General features: G+C 37.3%; 1 protein-coding gene across 7 annotated transcripts in view; it reads left to right on the top strand.

Moving 5' to 3' along the window:
- The window catches only part of tns2a (tensin 2a), a 116,005-nt gene that overhangs the window by 31,559 nt on the left and 59,211 nt on the right, over positions 1-25,235 (top strand). For all 7 annotated transcript variants that reach the window (XR_009394400.1, XR_009394401.1, XM_059333193.1 and 4 more), the window contains exons 2-3: positions 1,094-1,199; positions 3,790-3,827. Coding sequence is in view for 5 of the 7 variants with exons in the window: in XM_059333193.1 (XP_059189176.1) it covers positions 1,094-1,199; positions 3,790-3,827 (144 nt within the window). In the remaining 2 variants the exon portion in view is untranslated. The remainder of the gene's footprint in view (positions 1-1,093; positions 1,200-3,789; positions 3,828-25,235) is intronic.

Here is a 25,235-nt window from a genome sequence, read left to right on the forward strand (position 1 = left end):
GTAAGCAGCTGGTGCCCTTTTTATTTTTTGGCCCGTGCCCCTCAGACAGCCTGAATCCACCACTGACACGGAGCAGCATACCAGTTGATATTGATGGTGTGTTTGCTCTCAGATGAGTGAATAGAGAAATGCCACAAATCCTACACTTTGGACTGGATGCCTGCCAGTTTCCAGAATATGTCTGCCGCCTCTCAGCATTACATTGCACATACTGTTTGTTCACATGCCCACCAACACCCCCACACTTATTTTCCTCCTCCTGCTATGTATCCTTGCAAGAAAACATGCTTCGCAATCCCCATACTTAGCCCTGGGTTGTTAGTGTTCTCATGTTCAAAGCCTCCACAGAGTCACGTCAGGCCCAGTCATCTGTGGATGTGATCCCATGTTGGGAAACAAAGAGGCACTGGGCGGGAATGGCTACACACACACACACACACACACACACACACACACACACACACACACACACACACACTATTTAACATGCTATACATGTGACAAATATGGGGAGAAAAAATATAGATTTTTTTTTTTACTTTCACTTTCCTTGCTCTCTTTTTAAGAATAAGAACAAGACATTTGCTCTTTTTTCTCTTTCACAAAACCTTCACACACATACACACACACACACACACACACACACACACACTAAGGATTATAGTGTGGTATGGGCGGGAACCACAAGGATTATTACTGGAAGACAGTTACACAACCAGAACAGAAGTTCAAGAAAAGGGAGTAGAGAATGGATGTAGCCATGGTTTTGCACATAGTATGCACCCTGGTCTGTCATACACACAACTGACAGTTCTAAGCTCCTGTCATTATTACAGTCCACCAATTCACAAGCTGAAGTTTTTTCCGTTCTTTTTGTGAAAGGAGTTGTTGGGGATTTCTTTGTACCACTTGTTTTCATACTGTCCTGCTCTTGGATGGAGGTCAAACAAGGATTCTTGCATTGTTTCTAAGCAGCTCCGCAGACCGCGTTGCCATGTCTGGTCCTGTATCGAGTTTCTAACACAATGTTAATCTCATTTTCCCTTGTTTTGTGTGTGTGTGTGTGTGTGTGTGTGTGTGTGTGTGTATGCAGGGGGTGAAGGGAGAGCCCCACGTCTTCAAGGAAAAGACCTTCAAGAAGAAGAGGCAGTGCAGCGTGTGCCGGCAGAACATCGACAACATCGGCTCCTTCTGCAGAGGTAAAAAAAGAGACTCTGAAGCAAGGTTATAATAGTTTGGGATTTTTCATTAGTTTTAGTTTTAATTTTGTTGTCAATTTTTGTTTTAAAGAAAGTTATTTATTTATTTTTTATGTATTTATTTATTTTTTATGTATTTATTTATTTTTTATTCATTTTTTATTTATTTATTTATTTTTTAGTTAGTTAGTTAGTTCGTTAGTTCATTTGTTCGTTTGTTCATTTGTTCGTTAGTGTTAGTTTTAATGAGTTTTTAGAGTGAGTTTGCTAGTTTTAGTTCATTTTTATTTTTGGGAATTTTTAGTTTTAGTTTAGTTTTTATTAGCTTTAGTGTTAGTTTTAGCTTTTTTGTAATGGGTTATTTTGTTGGTTGTGAGATTCAATAAGGTCACAATAAATGTTTCCTTTATTTCCTTTGTCTGATCCATCTCAGCCCCAATAAGTTTATAAAGCCAGATAGATGAAATAAGTTTCATATCAACCAAAAAGGTTTACCTATGAAAAAAGTTGACAAAGACGAAAACGAAGGACATTTTCACTATAATTTAGTTAGTTTTAGTTAGTTTTGTAACCAAAAAATACAGTTTCAGCTAGATATCGTTTTTTTAAAACTCTTGTTTTTATTTGTATTTCAAATAAAAAAACATTTTCAATTCTAGTTTTTGTTATTTTGTTAGTTTTCTTTAACTATAACAATCTTGTACTGCATCCATCTTCTTGCCCAAATATAGTTAGTTTTAGTTAGTTTTGTAACCACAAAATACAGTTTCAGTTAGATATCGTTTTTTTTTTTTTTTTTTAACTCTCGTTTTAATTTTTATTTCAGTTAACGAAAATCTAAATTTCAAATCTTTTTTTGTTGTTATTTTGTTAGTTTTCATTAACTATATTAGCAGGACGTAGGATGTGTCCTGTATGAATGAATCAAGGGCAGCACACACCAGCTGGGTCACGTAGTGTTGTGTTATTTGATCCCTGTAGCATTCTGAGAATAATAGTACAGGAGTCTTTTCAGCAGACTACGACAGCTGCATATCCTGACGTGTCTACGTTTTAAGCCCACATGCAAAGAAAAAGGACTGGTGTTTTGACACGTGTCATAATCTTGGTGTGTGTTTGCCTTCAGGATGTAAAACAGGACTGAGAAATGTACAGCAGGATGATCTGAAGACTTTTACTCCTGCTGTAAAACTTGACATGCAATAAAATCAAATCTAGATATTAGTTGCCTAGACCAGTAGTTCTCAACCTTTTTGAGTGGCGACCCCCAATTTAACATGCATGTTGTCCACGACCCCCGCTCACTTAGCACAATCTCACACGCACAGTTCAGATCACCCAAAAAAAGGAAACAAAATGACCACAAAAAGACACAAAATGACTAAAAAAAAGACACAAAATGACTAAAAAAAAGACACAAATTGACCAAAAAAAGACACAAAATGACTAAAAAAAGGAACAAAGTGATCAAAAAAGACACAAAATGACCAAAAAAAGACACAAAATGACCAAGAAAGACACAAAATGACCAACAAAAAGACACAAAATAACAAAAAACAGACATAAATTGACCAAAAAAGACACAAAATGACCAAAAAAAGGAAACAAAATGACAGAAAAAAGACACAAAATGACCAAGAAAGACAGAAAATGACCAAAAAAAAGACAGAAAATGACCAAAAAGACACAAAATAACAAAAAAAGACGCAAAATGCCCAAAAAAGACACAAAATGACCAACAAAAAGACACAAAATGACCAAAAAGACACAAAGTAAAAAAAAAGACGCAAAATGACCAAAAAAGACACAAAATGACCAAAAAGACTTAAACACATGAACACTTTAACACAGTGGAGACAGAGCTGACTTCCAAAATGATTTGGCGACCCCCAGAAATCATCTTGCGACCCCAATTGGGGTCCCGACCCCAAGGTTGAGAATAGCTGGCCTAGACAGATCGAAAGCAGGTTGACTTTATACTTATACAGGTGCATCTCAATACATTACAATATGATGGAAAAGTCAATTTACAGTAGTTCAAGTCAAACAGCCCCAACCAAGTATTGAGTCATATAGATGGACATACTTTTCAGAGACATTTCCATAATAAATATACTTTTTAAAATTGGTCTTTTGTAATAGCAAATCAAAATCAAAATCAAAAAGACCAAAAAAGACACAAAATGACATAAAGACACAGAATAATGAGATAAAGACACAAAATGACCAAAAAAACAATCACAAATAAATTACACAAATTTACCAAAAAGACACAAAATGACAAAAAAGACACAAAATGATTGAAAGCATTTTTTGAGACACTGAATTTTAGGTCTTCATTAAAAGTAAGTCACAATCATTATAATTAGAATAAATTAAATAAATTAAGACATGAAATTTTTCATTCTGTGTGTAATGGATCTATATAATTCATTTTTTGAATTGAATTACTGACATAAATAAACTTTTCTATGATATTCTAATTCATTGAGATGCATCTGTACTTCATATTCAGACTAAAATCATGCTTTATACTCATTTTGTCATCTTGTTTCTTTCTTTCCTCCTTCCCTACTACCATTCCTCGTAGTATGCAAGACAGCTGCCCACAGGAAGTGCGAGGCCAAGGTAAGAATCCACCTCACACACTCCACTTCTTAGAGTCTTGAAATGAAAAAGACAGTGAATTGTGACTGAGACATGGACACCGAAATTTGAAATTTATGTTAAATTGTTTCAGCTTTTTTCATGCGGTATAAAAGTTGATGCAATAAAAATTAATTTTAAAAAATGCAACAAAGTGCAATGGAACCAAGAGACATCCATTCACATTTTATTGTGATATTTTTTCTGTAAATTCGGTTCAAATTTGCGCTACATTAGAATAGAAACCTGAAGTTATACGTGTGATGAAGGAAACTGTAAACACCTATAAACGTAATGTTGCCAAATACACAAGATGTTAAAGGGAAACTTTGCGGATTTTCAACCAGCTCTGTGCGGAGCACAGGCACCACCAAGGGAAACCAAATACTGTTCATCTGCAAACACACAACATGTATTATGGTTTTATCTTCAGAGTAATTGGATAAATATGAGAGAAATAAAATACGGTTGAAAATTGGCGACTTATCCTTTTTAAGTAGATTGCACAATGGTTCTATCTGAAGAATAACTGGATAAATATAAGAAATATAAGACATAACTGAAAAGATGTAAGGTATGAAAGGAATAAATCTATAAATATAAATAAACAGTGAACTTATTGTGTTGTTGTTTCAGTTTCACATTCCGGTAAACCTTGCCACAGTACATACATATATATAAACATCCATTATCAGGTGCTGACCCAATAATCTTACTTAATTGGACAGATAGTCATCCTTGTTTGTATATTCGTTTGAGTGCACTGGACTATATATTGCCAGTGAGGTGTAGCCTGGCTAACACCAGACTAATCACAAATGAGATTAGTCTGGAAACCTGCTATTCATTTCTCCGTAGAGGAGGTGTGGTTTACGATCCACCAGAGCCGTTTATTGGGCGCTTAGAATGTCTATCAAAAGCGTCTGTAGGTAGCTCTTAGCCAATCGTATCAGTTATACCAGATGACATATGTAGAGCAACAGAAATTGATGTTTATGTAGCCAGACTAGCCCATCTCTACTTTGAGACTAAAATGCTCAATTCTGCTTCTGCAACGTTTTTCTGCAGCAATGTTCTGATTCTGGCGTCTCACAGTCTACCGGCAGTGTTGGTGTCTGTGTGTGTGTGTGTGTGTGTGTGTGTGTGTGTGTGTCTGTGAGAGAGTGTTGCTTGTTGCTTTGCTTCTCCAGTTCTCGCTTTCTGCAAGATTATTTATTTTTACGCCTTATTCAATTCTATTCAATTCAATTCAATTCAATTCAAACTACTTTATTAATCCCACAAGGGGCAATTCATTTTGAGCAGCAGGTTGTCGTGGTTCATACGGCCCACATGGCCAGCAACAAATAGTCAATACATAAATAGTCGACACAACACACATCAGACAACATGGAGCTTAGAATGAACACATTGGAAATATTAAATAGATAAAAAATAAAATAAAAACCCTATGAATAATTTAAAAGTCTTAGTGCAAGGGGGACGAATGATTTGGAGAAGCAATTTGTTTTACACCTAGGAAGGGCATAACGGTGCCCTGAAGGCAACAGAGAGAATTCACCCGCAAGGGCATGGCTCGGGGAGGCTAAAATGCACTCAGCTTTACGGAGGATTTGCTGGTTGCAAAAGGAACTTAAGTCTCTTAGTTTTACTCTGGTAATCTTAGAGCATGACTTCACAATACTAGTCAGGCTGTTTCTGTCTTTGACTGAAAGACAATGAAACCAACAGATAAAGGAAAAACAGAAAAGACTCTCAACAAATGCTTGATAAAAACGACAGAGTAGGTGGTCCCTAGCGTAGTGGGTTACACAGGCGCCCCATGTATAGAGGCTACAGTCCTCGCTGCGGTGGAGCCGGGTTCGAATCCGGCCTGATCTCCCTTTACCGCATGTCCTCCCCTCTGTCACCCCCTTTCTATCTGTCTCTCGCTTTCAATAAAGCATGTAAAATGCCCAAAAAAATAATCTTTAAAAAAAAACAAAAAACGACAGAGTATAACAGGCCTGACAGAGAAAGAATTTAGTTTCCTGAGAAGATGAATTCTCTGTTGTCCTCGCTTTACTAAAAAATCTGTGTTCACATCAAATTTGAGATGGTCGTCAAAAAAGGTCCCCAAGTATTTGTATGATGAAACAATTTCAACTTTTTTGTTATGTATAATGCAGTCAGTAGGAATTTCCTTCTTACGTCTAAAATCTATAATTAATTCTTTGGTTTTGGATACATTTAAATCCAAAAAGTTACAGTCACACCAGGAAATAAAATCAGTTAGGGCGCTCTCATGCTTAGATTCTGAACCATAGAGGAGGGACAGCAGTGCAGTGTCATCAGAGAATTTAATCAGATAGCATTCCTCCTGCCTGCTCCTGCATTCATCAGTATACATAATAAAAAGTAAGGGTGAAAGGACGCATCCTTGGGGTGAACCCGTGAAGATGGTTACCGAGTCAGAGAGACATTAACAGAGACTCTTTGCTCCCTGCCAGTTAAAAAGTCTAAGATCTATAACACAACCTGGTGAGACAATTCAAATTTAGACACAAGCCTCTCTATTAAAAGATGTGGCTGCATTGTATTAAATGCTGAAGAAAAATCAGCGAATAGGAGCCTGGCATGGGTTTGTGGCTTCTCTAAGTGTTTATAGAGGTGGTTGAGTATGAAAAGTTTTGCGTCATCTACACCTCTCCCTGCTTGATAGGCGAATTGTAGTGGGTCAAATCCCTCTATAGAAGACATGACCAGACCTTGAACAATTTTCTCAAAGATTTTCATTATTAATGATGTTAATGCAACTGGTCTGAAATCGCTGAGTTGCTTAGAATTAGAATTAGTTGTCTTCGGGATAGGAATCACAGTAGAGGATTTCCACATGCCAGGAATCTGGTTACAGTCAAGTGACATTTGAAAGATATGCTGGAGGGCACTGCAGAGTTGGTCAGCACAATAGTGGAGCGTGCGTCCACAAATAAGGTCTGGACCAGGGGCCTTCCTTATGTTGACCTGTTTTAAAAGATTTCTAACATGCTCCTGCTCAATAATAATGTTTGAGTCGGAGATAAGAGACTCTCTGAGGAGGGAAATATTATCAGAAAAGTCATTAATTTCAAAGCGAGAATAAAAACTATTGAATGCATTTGGAAGGTCAGACATATTTATACCCTCAATTTTGATAGGATTCCTGTCATTCCCACAACTTCCCTGAGAGATGGAGGTCATTGCCTTTATTCCTTTCCAAGCTGCCCGAAGATCTCCACTCGTATATTTGTGTTCCACCTTATCCCTATAAACTCTTTTGGTTTTCCTTATCTCGCTCCTTACCACTCTGTTAATTTCTTTCCTTTCCTGCATGCCCCCTGTGTAGAAGATGCGTTTCTTCATGTTTATGACAGCTTTTAGTTCCTTGGTGACCCACGGTTTATTGTTGGAAAATATGGTAATTTCCTTACAGGGAATGTTAGAATCCACACAAAAAGAAATATAAGAGGAAACAGTTAGTGTCTGTTCATTTAAATCCCCACATGAACTATAAAAGACCTCCCAATCTGTCAGCTCGAAGCATGCTTGTAAGGTGGCAATGCTTTCCTCTGTCCAACATCTTACTGTTTTTACTAAATGCACTTGCTTCCTGCAGATGGGTTTGTAGATCGGCATCAGCAGGACATAACACAAGTCAATAGTGGGGTTTTTTAGGGTTGTTGTGCAGGTGACATATTGCTCATACGTCTTCAGAGTCCTGTGAATCTGACACTGATTAAAGTCTCCAAGAATAAATTTAGGTGCGTCAGGTGAGATAGCGTCGAGTCTATTGGTTACATCCGCGATCAGCTGGGTGGCTGCCGGGATGCTGGCCCTCGGGTGTATGTAAACAATGGTGAAGAAAAGCTGGGGAAACTCCCTTGGCAGATAAAAGGGCCGAAGTGAAATGGATAAAAGCTCAAGGTCGGGGGTGCATATTTCCTCCCGAACTGTGACATTATTACAGTACCTCTCATTTATGTAAAAACATACTCCGCCTCCGCAGGTTTTATTCGTTATGAGAGGCGACCGGTCCATTCGGACAGGGTGCCCAAAGCCGCTGATGTGTAAATCCTCATTGATGTCCGAGGCTTTCAGCCACGTCTCTGTAAAGGCCAGCAGACATGTGTCTCTAAAATCACGCATACATCTAGCGTAAGCCTCTAGTTCGTCCATTTTATTCCAGATGGATTGAACGTTAGAGAGAAGGATAGTCGGGAGCGGTGGAAGCCGGCGTCGATTATCCAGCCCATATTTCCTTAGTCTACGTTGGACACCTCCTCTCTTCCCTCTCTTTCTCCGGTGCTTTTTGGACGATATTCCACTTGTTGCAGCCAGGGTATTGCTCCGTAGCGAATGGGGAATGGGCGGAATTGCGGTGCCTGCTGTCTGTGGTCGCAGGTAAAGCAGTATCTCCCGGCTGTAGGTGATCCTGTAGCCAGCCACGCCGCCGTCAACATTTAATCCCCAGGCAAACCGACTAAAAAGAGTCCAAAGCGCCACAAGGATGCCTAAGTAGATGCACCTCATCATTAAAAGTTTCCACCAAGCTCCAAGTGCTAAAAACGTGTTTAAGAACAGACAATTCAACGCAATGACCACGACGCTCAGCTGCTCCCAGGTCGCACAAACGTGAGCGCCCTCTGTCATTCAGCCACACACATCAACTGATTTTATGGTCAACAGACGAGCTGCTGGGGGTCTCTGGGGGCTCCGCTGTCCCTCGGATCGTAGCCAGATCACAGTGGTTACAGCAGCGAGCGGTAGCGGGGCTAGTTGGTAGATTAGGCTTTTACCAAATCCTGTCAGAAGCAAGGCTAAAACATACTTTTTGGTGGTGAAAGGAGTGTAAAGTTAAATGTTGTTCTTCATTTAAAATAAACTTTCGCTCTAAACTATTTAAAACGCCATCTACAGCTAGATCAAAGGAGAGCTTCACGTCAGCTGCAGCCACGTTGGATCCGTAAGAAAACTACAAAACTACAAGCTTCCATCTGTCTAATAGTAAACGTCATCGTCTTGCCGTCCCTCCCCGTTCTGTGATTGGATCCCTAAAACAGGGCTAAGAAACAGCCGTAGTTTCCAGACCCTTTCGCAGTTTGAAATGAAATTCAGCGTGCAAGGCAGTCTGGGTATACCCAGGCTAAGTGAGGTGTGAAAAGACACATGATGATATTGACTCTACGGGGGCAGAAGTCTCGAGATCTCTGCTAATATGAGGGCCATAAAGTTGCATTCCTCAGAAAGAGCTTCGAGCCTCGCTCCAACCCCACACTGCTGCCTCTGTGAAAGGATCATTGATGGAGGGGATGGGGTAATGAATAGACAGAGGGATGCAGAGGGGGAGAATGCCAGCCATGGCCAGAGTGATGAAGAGGGGGCAGAGGCTTCAGCAGGGAGCCTTGGCAGGCAGCAGGCGAAGGAGGGAAAGCCAAGGGCCAAGGCATGTGGCAGAGTGGAGCCTCATTCCTCCAGCATCACACCGTCCTCTTGTCTTTTATCTGAGCAGAGGACCCTGAGGCTCAGCTCACACATGAAAGGCTGGCTTTGAAACAACCCAAGTTATAAAGAGAGTTTACAAGTAGGTTTGCTTCTGGGCATGTTCGCCTTATGTCGACATAAAGTAAGAGAGGCATTCTTAGTTTTGTTTTATATTGTATGACATGCTGTATCTTCTATTATTCTTCCCCTCTGTCCGCACGGAGACCGGCATCCTCGGTCAACTTTATCTCTTTCAGAGGCTGTGGTGGGCTGGTATCATATGAAACAAGAAGAAACGAGGAATCACCTTAGATATTTGAATAAAATGACTTATATGCACTGTAAAACCCAACTTGTTGTTTCAACTTAAATATTTGAGTGTCCATGCACTAATTTTATGTCAGGACAACAAAGAAAACTCAAATAAATCTTGCTATTTGGATTCAATATTTTAAGTAGGGTCGGGACTCGATTAAAAAAATGTATCTAATTAATTAGAGACTTTGTAATTAATTAATCGAAATTAATCGCATTTTAATCGCATATAAATATTTGACTTGAGAACAGTGAGAAGTAATTTTTTTCACATGGATTTTTAGTATACCATTGAATAATGACTGAATACATAAGCTTAAGCAACAAAAATATTGTTTATTTTAGTTCAAGTCCAACAGATCAGTGCAATTTTTGCCATTAAGTGTAGCAATAGCATATTTATAAATATAGTACATTTCATAAATCCAGGTAGCCTATAGGTAGGTAGACCTTCTGTAAACTACAATACTTTGGTTTTTTAAGTAAAACACAATCCACGCTAGCTAGCACACTAGCCGCTAGCTGCTATATGTTTAGCATTGAGGTGATACTTGAGGCTGGATGTGCTGCGGTGATATGTGAATTCCTTGTTGCCTAGCAACACAACCATGCTCTTATGGACGCTTCCATCCGTTGGTTTTTAGTAACTAAATGTCCCATCATCCACGGGGCCAACCAAAGGTCTCATCAGCTACTTCCTTCATGTTCTCTGTGGTTTGTTGTTGTTTGTTTGTCTGAACTCATCAACGCTAGTTGGTGCTCCAGTATAATCGGTCTGCCTGAAACTGATCCAGTGAGAAACGTTCCGCGGTGCAAAAATAAGTGTGATTAAAATGCCTCAATTTTTTTAATGCGTTCATTTTTGTATAATTAATTCATCTTAATTAACGCGTTAAAGTCCCGGCTCTAATTTTAAGTTCAATGACTATATGCACAAATCATTATTATATTAAAAAGGAAAAATTAGTTATGATAACAAAAAAGCAACATTGGGTTTTACAGTGATGAGTCTCCCCTTGACAGACATGCCCACTATGCTTATCTAGGGCTGAGCGATATATTGATATAAAATATATCTTGATATATTTTTAAATGTCATATGGAATTAGACCATATAACATATATCAATATAGTTCTTTTTTTCTTCTTTTTTTTAATATATAAATGCTGCCCTTACTAGGGTTTGTCATATTTAGTTATTTTGTAATGTTCGTTATTCTTTTCTCATAGAAATATATTTATTTCAGAAAAATATTTTATTTCATAGGCTATTTTTATTTAAGATTTTATTTAAATGTGCACTTTATGGAACTTTGATTTAAAAAAAAGTTATCCTGTTGTTATACAGTATTTATGTTCACTTAAATAAACGGTGACAATAAAACTGCTTTGACTTTGACTGGACATTTGCTCTCACTTTGTGATAAAAATATTGGGATATATATTGTTTATCGATATTCAGCCTAAATATATATCAGTATCGATATGACTTTTGGTCCATATCGCTCAGCCCTATAGTCTAGACGGATTTCAGAATAAAGGCCTCCTATAAGAAGTGAGGAGCATTTATGGGTACAAGTCAGGAACCGGCCTACTTTACATATCTCAAGGGTGCTGAGTCCAAAAAAATGGTTCCCAAGGGAAATTTTAAGTTTTTGACCTTCCAATTTTGTTTATCAAATGGCCAATTGCCCAACTTGCACAGTCATTGGGCCATCCCCCCTTAGTTTTTTTGTAAGTAGACAATCAAGATGAGGAAATTAAGTTTCTGGATCTATAGTCTAGGGTCAGAGCAAGGATATAGTGGAGGCTCAGTGCCTTTTTTATGTATATATATGTATGCAAAATACCAACTGGAACATTTAAAAGTGATATTGATTGAATATTTATGTCGGCCTTAAAAAAAACACACAAATAATGCTTAATTTCACCTTAATAGTTGGTATTTTGCACATATAAAAAAGACACTGAGCCTCCACTATATTCTTGCTCGGACCCTAGACTATAGATCCAGAAACTTAATTTCCTCATCTTGATTGCCTACTTACAAAAAATGGTGGGGAAAGGGGAAAATGGTCCAACAACTGAGCCAGATGGGCAATTTGGCCGCCATATTGATATGCAAATGAGAAGGTCAAAAACTCAAAATTTCGCTTGGGATTTTTTTTTTATTCAGCACCCTTGAAATAAGTAAAGTAGGCCGGTTCCTGACTTGTACCCATAAATGCTCCTCACTTTCACTTTTTGGACAATTCCGTATAGACTACTATGCTTATCCATGCAGTTTTGGTCAAAAACCTTGCAGTTTTTCCTGTTGTGACCTGTTGTGCCCTGTAGGATAATCACAGCTTCATGAAGCTTTACAACCACAAACTATGTAGCTGTTGCATGCAGAGTATGTGTTGCTTTATTATGTATATTGACAATAAGGGGATTTCTCAGGAGTTTCCAGAGCAGAAGTGCTTGTCATCCAATTGCAGAAAAATGTTCTAACAGAAACCTCCAAAAATGTTAAATATTGTTAGAAAACTTGACACGGCGTACTGAACTGCATCCAAAAATAATTTTCAGTTTTCCCATCTTATAAATAGCCACTTCTTGACCTGCTATCTCCCCCTAAAGGGTTTCCTTCTCCTGCATGTCAGTTGTGTAGAAGAATATTTGCAGAAGAAGAGTAGATTTCTTTCTAGCTCTTTTTTTTTTGTAAATTAAGACAACATAGAATTAGGATTAAGACGATCCCATGACATATTTGCTAAATGCGATCCAGAAACATGGCAGTTTGCTAATAACATAAAGATCCAATAGTGAGATATTTTTGAGCATAAGGGCAATATTTTTGTCTATATTAACCATGCTGTTTGATTAGTATAGTTATGTTTTTGTACTAAAACAGCAATGTTTATTCTTGACATATGTCACTTAAATTTCAATGTATTGATGATCAAGAATTTTGCATATTTGTTTCTTGCAACAAATAAAAAACTAACTTAGTGATCAGGAAGTCACATGGTGTTACATGGTTTACATTATTTAAGGGTTTCATACCAAACAATATTATGGTATTCTGGAAATTATAATGTTAAATATATTTACATTAGTATAGGTGATGCATGTTCCAAGGTTATAATAGTTTTTGATTTTTCATTAGTTTTAGTTTTAATTTCGTTGTGATTTGTTTTCAAATTCGATTAGTTTTCATTTGTTTTTAGAGTGAGTTTGTTCATTTTAATCAGTTTTTATTTTTTGGAAAATGCTTAGTTTTAGTTTAGTTTTTATTAGTTTTAGTGTTAGTTGTAGTTTTTTTGTAATGGGGTATTTGTTGGGCGCAAGATTCAATAAGGTCACAATAAATGTTTCCTTTATTCCCTTTGTCTGATCCATCTCAGCCCCAATAAGGTTATTAAGTCATAAAACCAGATAGATGAAATAGATTTCATATCAACCAAAAAGGTTTACATATGAAAATAGGACATTTTCACTATAATTTTAGTTAGTTTTGTAACCACAAAATACAGATTAAGTTAGTTATTGTTTTTTTATTTTATTTCAGTTAACAGAAATGTTTTTTCAATTCTAGTTTTTGTTTTTATGTTAGTTTTTTCGTTAACTATCATAACCTTCAGAGTGGTAAGGGTGGTGGAACTGCCGGGACAGAGTGCCGAAAAAATTCCATTATTCAGATTTATTGTTAAATTTTATTATTTTAACCCTTTGATGCACAACATGGGTCTAAAGTGACCCGACTGAGGTTTTATTTTTCTATATTTTTGCAATAAATGAATTTCATCATTCAGTATTCCAGGTTTTCCTCAATCAACTTGTTTTTGATCATCATACATCCATTTTGTTTTTCATTTCTTACTTTTTGAATAAAAACCCTTTTTGTATCACTACGCTTCTAATCCACAACATGGGTCAAAAAAATGTCATTATGGGGGTATTGTGTGTATATTATTAAGGAAAAATGAATTTAATCAATTTTGGAATCAGGCTGAAACATAAAAAAATTTGGAAAAAGTGAAGCGCTGTGAAAACCTTCCAGATACACTGTATGTGTGACAAAATGATACATAAACAAGTTAAATATATTAAATATATGAGTGTGGAAAGTAACTATTTGAAACAAATTACTATTATTGTAGTATTAGGTCATTTAATTTTAAATCAAATTTGGATGAATGAGTCATTTTTGACCCATGTTGTGCATTAGAAGTGTTGTCCATATGTTGTGCATCAAAGGGTTAAATGGTAAAAAAAACAAAAACAATGTTGAGTCACTAAAAGGCCATTATCAGAACATCTCACATTTCATATTGATATTTCCTGTTGGAAAGAAATCTTGCCATCGAGCAGATTGTGAAACAGCAAGAGAAGATGAAGAAAAGGATTTAAACTTAATTCGTTGCCAAGATTCATTCCAGAAAGGAGAAGGCTGTTGTTTATTAGCCTGACTGTGACTGTGTGATGTGCTGTTGTTAACTGGATGTTAGACAGAGATATCCATCGCTGCTGCCCAGGAAGGGAGAGGTCAGATAAGGCAGGGGAGGAGATCTGGCTGCTGGGTCCATCTCAGCTCTTATCTAACCTCGTGTGTAGGGGGAACCTAAAGGCAGGATGGAGCTGCCATACTGTTCATCCTAAAATACAGAATTATTTTGAGACAGTTATCCATAAAAATAACACATCCCAGCTGTCTGATGCCTAGCTGATTAGCCTTAGCCTTCCTTCTAGATAGAGAACGACCTGTTTTGTGCTAAACAGCTGTTCTCAACGAGGTTATAATAGTTTGGGATTTTTTATTAGTCTTAGTTTTACACTGAAAAAAGAACCAACTTAATTGAATTGTTTCATTTGGTAACACCTAAATGAATTAAGTTCTTTCAAATTTTAAATTTAAATGAATTGTGTTAATCTAACTCATTAAATTAATTTGAAAGAACTTAATTCATTTAGGTGTTACCAAATGAAACAATTCAATTAAGTTGGTTCAACTATTTTCTTTTTTCAGTGTAATTTCGTTGGGAATTTTTGTTTTCAAATTCAATTAGTTTTAGCTAGTTTTTAGAGTGAATTTGCTAGTTTTAGTTTAGCTTTCATTTTTGAAAATGCTTAGTTTTAGATTAGTTTTTATTAGTTTTAGTTTTTTTTGTAACGGGCTATGTGTTGGGTGCAAGATTCAAAGAGGTCATAATACATTTTGCCTTTACTTCCTTTTATTATCCATCTCAGCCCCAATAAGGTTATTAACTCTTACAGTTCCAGGTGTTTTGAAGTTTGGTTGGAGTGTAGACATCCCAGTCTCAGTCAACATATTTACCATGTGTTCCTGCATGTTCACTAACCAGCAGCTTTTTAGTTGGAGTTAAATAAATACATTTCATATCAAACAGAAAGGATTATGAAGTGTTGCCCCGATAACCTTGTTGCGCCGGCAACATGTTCGTGCAAGCGCACTTCAGATTACCATAATAACTAAACGGTTTGCGCTATCGGTAAAATTCCAATGTTTTCTGAAAGCTGAGAAGTTGCTCTTTACAGCTAATATGATGTCATTACGGTAATTTCACTCTCGCTTCTCCTGGAAGCCCCACAAAGCAGGAATACACACACTCAGCGGTGGAGAAATAGAAACACTAGATTATGTATGAAAAAAGTTGACAAAGACGAAAAGGAAGAACATTTTCACTGTAATTTTAGTTAGTTTTGTAACCACAAAATACAGTTTCAGTTAGTTATCGTAAAATGGTTTTTCAATTCTAGTTTTTGTTATTTTGTCGGTTTTTGTTAACTATAATAACCTGTGTTAAAAGTCTTATTAGTTCAAGGTGTTTCCTCACTTGTACCTCATTCACATTTGGCAGTTATTACCTCTAACCTTGTGTATGAATAAGCCGCCTCCATGAGCATATTAACCATCTTTGTGTGTGTTTACGTGCACTCTCACATCTGGAGGTCTGTAATCTGGAAGCCATCCTGTTCTCCTCAGGCTTCTATTTACATCTTCATCCATAAGCTTGGTGACAAAGCAACTCATTACCGCACCGTAACGTATCGCGTCAGAGGGACTGCTCCAGTTCTCCGGAAAAAACCTCACTTCACTTTCTTAGTCATAGTTCATGTTTTCTTGTTTTTCTCCTGTTCTCTTGTATCACCGTGCTCCATACTTTTGCTCACAAGGTCAACAGCCTCCAGCTGACCCATCTCGATTCTATTTAAAACACACAGAGGCTCTCTCTCTCACACACACACACACACACACACACACACACACAAACAGAAGGCCAAAAACAGTTTTATTTGGGCATGTTCTTGTTTCAGAGAACAGTTCCTCCTTATCTTTGATCCCAAGTGGAAAATGTGGTCCACAGGGAAGTGGGGCCCAGGGGCAGAGAGATGGAGGGAAGGTTGGGGAAAGGGGGGAGGTTAGAAGGATTAAAATTAGTGAAATACAGCCCATGACGAGTTGACTGCTCTGTCTGTCTAATTAGGCAAGAAGAGGCATTTCCGCTGGTCAGGGAAAAACTCTGACTGGCCGACTGTTTGACAGACTATCCGCTCAGCTCACAAACACAAGAGAAATCACACAGACTGGTTCACTATATGACTGTAAGACTGAAACCCTTGGAGTCTAATTGGCTGGTTGACAAGTAGCCTTATATTTTTGTCCCTGCTAACAGAAATGTAAGTGATGAGGAGATGGAATGATGTTGTAATGGCACAAACAGTGCACCGTAGCCCAATGTCCCAGTTGACCCAACATCCCCCTCACCCTACACACTTCCTGTCAAAAAGAAACCTCTATCCAACCAATTTCTTGTTCATTTTAATGCCTGGTACAACTAAAGGCACATTTGTTTGGAGAAATAGCTCATAAGAGTTTAATATAAGAGCTGATATCTAGACATTTAACATGGTTTTCTTGATAATGATTTTGGTTATTATTATTATTTGGTTAAAAATGAATCCCGCTATATGCGATGGCTCAATATCCAGTCTTTTTCCAAATATATTAAGCTATATATGTACCAAATGGCTGTGGCTTAGTTGGTAGAGAGGTCGTCTTCTGATTGGAGGGTTGGTGGTTCGATCCCTGACCATGGCAGCCTACATGTCGAAATATCCTTGAGCAAGATACTGAACCCCAAATTGCTCCTGATGCTGCGTTCATCGGTAAATGAATGAATTCCCGATGGTGGCAGGTGACACCAGTGTGCCCTGGTAGCCCCTAACACCAGTATGAATGTGTGGGTGAACGGGTGAATGAGTGTAAAGCGTTTTGGATAAAAGCGCTATATAAGTGCACCCCATTTACCATTTAATAATCCTGTTGACGGAGAGACAATCAAACCTGAAAACATTACCTTTATGAATTCACATTGTTGTTTCAACCTTTCAGTTGACTTTATTTTACTATTTATTTTACTGACTGCCTGACAGACAACTAGAATGGATCTTTACTTTAATGACAAACTTAAACTTTAATAGTGCTGACTGGAAAAATGTTTGACTGATAAACCATCCTACAGATGGTGTATGTTGGCAGAGCAGAGCAGTGTATCGCAGTAATTACAATCCCTGCTTCCCGTCTATGTATCAGGATTCCCTCTTGTCTCTCGTCCTTATCCACTGAACATGTCCAAATACACTGTACATTAGACTAGGCAAAGAACTGTTTTTACTGCCTGCTCCTCTTTACAAGAAGAGGATGTACAATCAAGTCCAGATAGATAGAGCGGATATGGGGGAGGATGTAGGGATGAGAGGAAGAGCAACATAACCCCCTGATGTTTCTCTGACATAGAAGCCTTTCATCAGGACAGTTGTGGTTGGAGTCGTGCTCCCCAGCCCGTCTTTATTTTTAGTAAAGCAAATGTATTCTAGATGAAAGAGCAACAGTAGAGGAAACAGTCCGCAAACTACTTTTTCTTTCCCTGATACTCTTTAAGTTCTTCTTTGCTGAAGGAAAGTACTTATATTTTTGTCTGGCTAACAGAAATAAAAAGAAGGAAGTGATGAGGAGATGGAATGATGGAGTAATGGCACAAAAAGTGCACCGTAGTCCATGTTTTCCCAACATGCAGCCCAACGTCCCACCTGACCCAACATCCCCCTCACCCTACACACTTCCTGTCAAATGGAAACCCATTGGTTGTTGCAGTGATGTTACTATAGGAATATGCCACTCACTGCTGTTCAAACATGTCAGCCACATGTTGGTGTTTAATGTTTTTCCGTGCCAAGGCTGTAAGGTTCAAAAAGCAAAAAAGTTAAGGCACAGTAGAAGAAGTAGAGATTGCCCGAGAGAAAAACTGTAGAAAATAGGGCTGGGCGACATGGACCAAAAGTCATATCCTGATATATTTAGGATGTATATCGATATATGATATATATCGGAATATTTTTATCGCAAAGTGAGAGCAAATGTTTCAGTCAAAGTCAAAGCCAAATATGACATGTCACAGGTAGTTTTATTGAAACTGGTTATTTAAGTTAACATAAATTCAGCCTCAATGGTAGCTTGTTTTTCTCCTTTGATGCAACAGATGCAAAAACGGATGTACGCAAATATGTACAAAGTCAGCCCAGAGTGCGATATAAAATTGCCACTTCAAGGATGCATTTAATTATTTTTCTTCATATTTATTGTTCGTTCAGCTTGTGCATTGGGCATAAACACGTATATAATAGTAAAGCATGTGGGCGCCGACAGGGACTTCATGGTGCATTCAGGAGCAACTCCTAATTTTTTTGGAACTTAAGCTTGTGACATGTCACAAGTGGTTTTATTGAAACCGGTTGTTTAAGTTAACATAAATACTGTATAACAACAGGAGTACCTTTTTTTTTAAATCAAAGCTCCATAAAGTGCACATTTAAATAAAAAAAACAGGTCAATCTTTTTCTGATATAAATATATTCATAAGAGAAAAGAATAACGAACATTACAAAAGAACTTAATATGACAAACCCTAGTAAGGGCAGCATTTATATATAAAGAAAGAAAAACACCTGAACTCTATTGATATCTGCAATATGGTCTAATTTCAAATCACATCTAAAAATATATCGATATATATTTTTTTAGACGATATATCGCCCAGACCTAGTAGAAAAATAAGAACAGCTGATCAATCATGACTTAAATGTTCGCTAAGTCAGATTTTATTGGGGAAAAAGCATTTTCAACTCCCATTTAGTGCATTAACTATTGAACGTTTTTATCCAATTTTGGTGTTTCTATCAATCTTTTCTCATGCAAATCTTCAAAATGCGCATCGAAATCTGTAAATGGAAACACAACTAGTAAGTAAGAGTAAGCAACTCATGAATTATTTCAAGGTAAATTCTGCAAAAATGTTAACAAATGGATATCACTATCAAAGTTCCCAGTTGATTACTGACAATAAGACAATTCATTTTTGCTGTTTTTTTTCTGAAATGTTATGTTGAAATATGCAAATGAGGCATTATCTAATGCTAACCTGAAAGAAGATATGCTATGGAAAAGACAATGTCCAAATTCTCAAAATTGACCCAGGCATGTTTTTGATTTTCGTTTCTCGAACTCTTTACAGACTTTGAGTTTGAGGTGAAATCAATAAGTGAGTAATCTCTGGTTAGAGTTCTGTGGCCTTGAGCCCAGGCCTCTGGTTTCCCTCCTGCAGGCTCTGTACTTCACCAAATATTCATGTAGTCAGTGTGAGTCATTCAGGATAACAGGATCCAACGGTTTCGCTTTAACATTACAGAGACTATGACTGTCTGCTCCGACTAAAGGAGTCACCACTTTATCACAGACAGCTCTGGTAATTGCTGAGATAGGCTGGCATGTTTTGAGTTAGAGCCCTGTGTGTGTGTGTGTGTGTGTGTGTGTGTGTGTGTGTGTGTGTGTGTGTGTGTGTGTGTGTGTGTGTGGCAGAGCAAGGGAATGAAACAACTTAGTGAGCGATGTTGATGAGAGTTAAAACCATAAGCATGACAGCTAAGTTAGCCAAGTTGGGTTCCTGCCAGTCCACAGTGAGTGTGTGTGTGTGTGTGTGTGTGTGTGTGTGTGTGTGTGTGTGTGTTCTTGTACTTCCTACATTGTGAGGACCACAACACGTTTTTAACCAACAGAGTGAGGACATTTTTGCAAAGTGAGGACATTTTTCCTCACTTCTTTAAAGGCTTTTTTGAGATTTCAGACTTTGTTTTAAGGGTTAAAGGTTACATGATAATGATAATTAACTGAAACTGTATTGTGTGGTTACAAAACGTACTAAAATTATAGTGAAAATGTCCTTCGTTTTCGTCTTTGTCAACTTTTTTCATACATAATGACGATGGATCAGACAAAGGAAATAAAGGCAGAATTTACTGTGACCTCTTTTAATCTCCCACCCAACAAATACCCCATTACAAAAAACTAAAACTAATAAAAACTAAACTAAAACTAAAGCATTCTTAAAGAAAATACGAAACTAAAAATACTCATTAAAACTAACTGAATTTGAAAACAAAAATTCACAACAAAATTAAAACTAAAACTAATGAAAATTCCAAAACTATTAGAACCTTGGTAGGGAATTCACTGTTCCAATGAGGGTCCTCACAAAGATAGAAGTACAAGAATGTGTGTGTGTGTGTGGGGGGGGGGCGTAAGCCGCACTAATTGGCCAGTGGGTTTGGCATGTCTTGAATCTTACAGGAAGAGACCATTTGGATATCTCTGTTTCTGCTGGACTTTAAATATTGACGCCCGCACCGGTGCAGGACGTGAGTCACAGATTTTTAGCGATATCCATTATAACAGTTTGTACTGGCATTTCATTCCTGTCTTTGTGCCTTCTTGTCTTGTGTCCTGTCTGTCTAAATCCACCTCCTCAGATGATAAACAAATGAACGACAGGAAGATGAGGCTCTCGTACTTGAGTCTCAACAAGTGTTGCACTTTGGTTTGTGGCTTCTCAGACTCTGCACTGCAAATTATTTGTTTCTTACCAAGATAAAAATAAAAATAAAACCCTTTGGATTTACAAGTGTTAGACAATTTATCTTGTTTTAAGAGTTAATTTCTTATTTTAAGGGTTCAACATGCTTATTTCTAGATTTAATAATCTTAATTTAAGAAATCTTGTCAAGGTAAATTATCTGTCCATGCAGCAAGATCATTTCCCTCAGATTTAGTTTTTTTGTCTTGTTTTTCAACACACCTTTTTTGCAGTGTGACTTTTGGTCAGTTTGTTCCTGGTTGATTGACTGATTCTACAGACATGATGCATCACATTAGATTGATGTTAAAAGATGGATCAGTCTTGTTTAAAGACCATCCAAACTCTTCAATCAGTATTGGCACTGGAAAGACAATATTGCCTATTATGGTCTTGAACAGGATTTAATTTGGTCTGGATTTAGATTTGGTATGGGCGGCTTTTTTACTTGGTTTCAACCTGGACTTGACTGGACCTGGTCTTGGATTTGATTTAGGCTTGATTTATTTGGTCGAGACTGCACACTGCAAAAAAGGTGTGTCTACAAACAAGATAAAAACACTAAATTTAAGATATCTTGTCAAGTGAAATTATCTGTCCATGCAGCTAGATAATTTCCCTCAGATTAAGATTATTAAATCTAGAAATAAGCATGTTGAACACTTAAAATAAGAGATTAACTCTTAAAACAAGACAAATTATGTTACACTTAAAATTCAAAGTTTTTTTTTATCTTGGTAAGAAACAAATAATTGTCAGGTCACTCTGCTTGGGCCAGTTTATCGCTGCTTGCAGCTTTAAGTTATCTTGTTTTAAGGCTTAATTTCTTATTTTAAGTGTTCAACATGCTTATTTCTAGATGTAATCATCTCAATTGAAGAAATCTTGTCAAGGTAAATTATCTGTCCATGCAGCAAGATAATTTCCCTCAGATTTACTGTTTTTATCTTGTTTTTAGACACACCTTTTTCCCAGCAATCAACATCTAACAATGTTGTTCTTCAGGTGTTTGTGAGCCACTCAGACCTTAGCCAACTTGTATTTTTTGGCCTAAAACAGTGATTTAATTTGGTATAACTTGGAAATATAAATTACTGACATTTAGGGCAATAATGTAAGTTAGCACAACAAAGGAAGCCAGTTGTCTGCTCAAAAACAAGTTGGTGAGTTGTTGTTACTTATACCTTTAAGTTGGGGTTCACAACAAGGGACAATAGTTCTGCTAACTCTTATTTCTTTGTTGTGAAATTCGGTCATTAGCGAAAGCTGATGCTAGCGGCTAACTGATGCTAGCGGCTAACTGATGCTAGCGGCGCTGCTTGTTACAGCTACAAGAGTAGCCATTAGCTTATCAATGCTAACTCAAAATTGTGGTCACAACATTAGCTGACATTTCATAGCAGCGCTACAATCGTAAATTGTAATTCAGAGTTGAGCAAACTCAAAAACAAAACTTAAAATATTTAGTTTAATTGTTCAACTTAAAATTTTATTGAAGTTTGTTGCCTTGAAATTTTGAGTTCACCCAACTTTTCTTTTTTTTTGCAGTGTGCTATCTAGAGACAGATCATCAAATGATCAAAATCAGCCCTATCACCAATAGGTGATATATGTGCTCAATGAACCAACCCTAGACCAGCTATTCTCAACCTTGGGGTCGGGACACAAATTGGGGTCGCAAGATGATTTCTGGGGGTCGCCAAATCATTTTGGAAGTCAGCTCTGTCTCCACTGTGTTAAAGTGTTCATGTGTTAATGTGTTTTAGTGTTTTTGGTCACTTAATGTCTTATTGGTAATTTTGTGGTTTTTTTGGTTATTTTGTGGTTTTTTTGGTTATTTTGTGTCTTTTCTGGTCATTTTGTGTCTTTTTTTGGTAATTTTGTGTCTTTTTTTTAATCATTTTTTGGTAATTTTGTGTCTTTTTCTGGTCAATTTGTGTCTTTTGGTAATTTTGTGTCTTTTTCTGGTCAATTTGTGTCTTATCGTCATTTTGTGCCTTTTTTGGTCATTTTGTTGGTCATTTTGTGTCTTTTTTGGTCATTTTGTTGGTCATTTTGTGTCTTTTTTGGTCATTTTGTGTCTTTTTTTGGTCATTTTGTTTCTTTTTTGGGTGATCTGAACTGTGCTTGTGAGATTCTGTTCAGTGAGCAGGGGTCGCGGACATCATGCATGTTAAATTGAGGGTCGCGACTCAAAAAGGTTGAGAACTACTGCCCTAGACTACAGCCCTGCAAGAAAATTAAGACTTTCTCCACAGAGCTATCTGATGATAAAGCACAATGTCTGTCTGAGTGATGTGAATGCATTTTAATGCATATAGTAAACAGTGTTTAGGCTGAAATGGAGCCCACTCTGTGCTCTTGGGAGTTGTGTTATTATCAACAGGATGAGTGACAGAGAAGCAGCAGAGGGAAGCTCAACCACAGACTGAAGATCTGTAATAATGCCCTGTGGTGGTTGGTTCACAGGAGATTTTTCCATTGTTGATCTCTCCCAATCTCATCCCAACCCATGTCTTCCTGTTTTGTTTATTTACCCACGTTTATTTTTGTCCGGCTGAGAGCTTTTAGCCTGTGTTTGATTGGAGAGGAGGGTAAAGATGGGTGGATGAGAACACTGCTGTGGTATTTATGTGCTCCGTCCTTCTACATGTACTCAAAAACCCTCCATAAAAGCAAAGGTGGGCAAAGGCTGTAATGTTAAACGTGGCCCCCCCTAACCGAATCCTGACCAATATAAGTGTCTTTCACAGGCTGGAGGGGGATCGGTTTAAAAGAGTGAGGATATGGTATCATATAAAATCAGACAACCAAAGCAATCCATTGGTACCATTGCTTTTTTTTTTTAGGAAAAAATTTTAAAGGGAATGCTGGCATGCACTGCAAAAAAAGGTGTGTCTAAAAACAAGATAAAAACACTAAATCTGAGGGAAATGATCTTGCTGCATGGACAGATAATTTCACTTGACAAGATTTCTTGAATTAAGATTATTAAATCTAGAAATAAGCATGTTGAACTCTTAAAATCTAAAGGTTTTTTTTATCTTGGTAAGAAACAAATAATTGTCAGGTCACTCTGCTCGGGCCAGTTCATCGATGCTTGCAGCTTTAATTTTATCTCTTTTGTACATTTTTTGGTCACAAAATGACCAAAAGAAGATGTAAAAAGACACAAAATGGCCAGAAAAAGACACAAATAAGACCCAAAAAAAGACAAAAAAGAACCTAAAAAGACCAATAAAAGACCCCAAAAGACCCAATAAAAGGACAAAAAAATACAAAATGACCAAAAAAGAAAAACAAAAGACGTAAAACTTTATGCTAAAATGCTAAAATGCTTAGTTTTAGTTTAGTTTTTATTAGTTTTAGTGTTAGTTTTAGTTTTTTTTGTAATGGGGTATTTGTTGGGTGCCAGATTAAAAAAAGTCACAATAAATGTTTCCTTTATTTCCTTTGTCTGATCCATCTCAGCCCCAATAAGTTTATTAAGTCAAGAAAACAGATAGATGAAATAGATTTAATATCAACCAAAAAGGTTTACGTATGAAAAAAGTTGACAAAGACGAAAACGAAGGAGATTTTCACTATAATTTTAGTTAGTTTTAGTTAGTTTTGTAACCACAAAATTCAGTTTCAGTTAGTTATCGTTTTAAAAAAACTATTTTTATTTTTATTTCAGTTAACAAAAATGTCTTTTCAATTTTAGCTTTTGTTATTTTCTTAGTTTTTGTTAACTATAATAACCTTGGTGTGCACTACTGTTTGTGTTTTCCATCTGCATAGCTTCATGAGAATCAGTGTGTGTGTTTAGTCAAAGTGTTGACTCCCCCAAGCTCCATAACAGGGAGTTGCATCCTCCTCGGTCATTACAGCTCCACCACAGGGACCCATGTGACCTGTGATATCTTCGGCCTCCCTCTCAGCTGCTCGGAGCGAAAACGAAACAGCTCGAGACAGAGACCCCTTTCTTTCTCTTTGGGGTCATAAGAAAGTGTGGGAACGAGAGACAAAGAGTGAGAGGGAAACATGTGCTGAACAGGGAGAAAAACCAAAAAGAAAGAAAACACAGATAAACGCTTTGTACAGAAAAGCAGTGAAACAGTGATCCGGAACTCTTGAGTCCAGAGGATAGAAGTGTTTGACTGATCGCTGTTGCTTTTGCTTAGCCGGGGCCTTGAAGTCCCCTTGTTCTAGGCTGGGTGCTTTCTAGTTTTCTCATGTAGTCCACCTTGTCATGATTAAGAGGCATTAGACATGTGGGGTGCATTTGAAGGATAGTCATGAAGCTAAGCCAGGTAACTCTCAAACCTGCCATAAAATGAGTCCTGCAGGTTAGTGCAGCAGAGAGACCATCTGCATTTTTGACTGCCAGACATACATGAAAACTTTAGTCTGAAAACTATTTATATTCCTATAGCCAGACTTCTGGAACTGGGACGCAAAACAGAGATACTTCTTCCAGACACGTTTTAAAGTGTGTTAAAATACTCCGCCACGACCAATAATATGTTTGACATAGTTTTCACACATAAAAAAAAATAAAAAAAAATGGAAACATGCCTACTCTTTCCTCCTCATTGAGAAATTCTGGATCTGGCCCTGG

The sequence above is a fragment of the Centropristis striata genome, chromosome 5 (genome assembly GCF_030273125.1).
Source record: "Centropristis striata isolate RG_2023a ecotype Rhode Island chromosome 5, C.striata_1.0, whole genome shotgun sequence".
Classification (NCBI taxonomy): Eukaryota; Metazoa; Chordata; class Actinopteri; order Perciformes; family Serranidae; genus Centropristis; species Centropristis striata.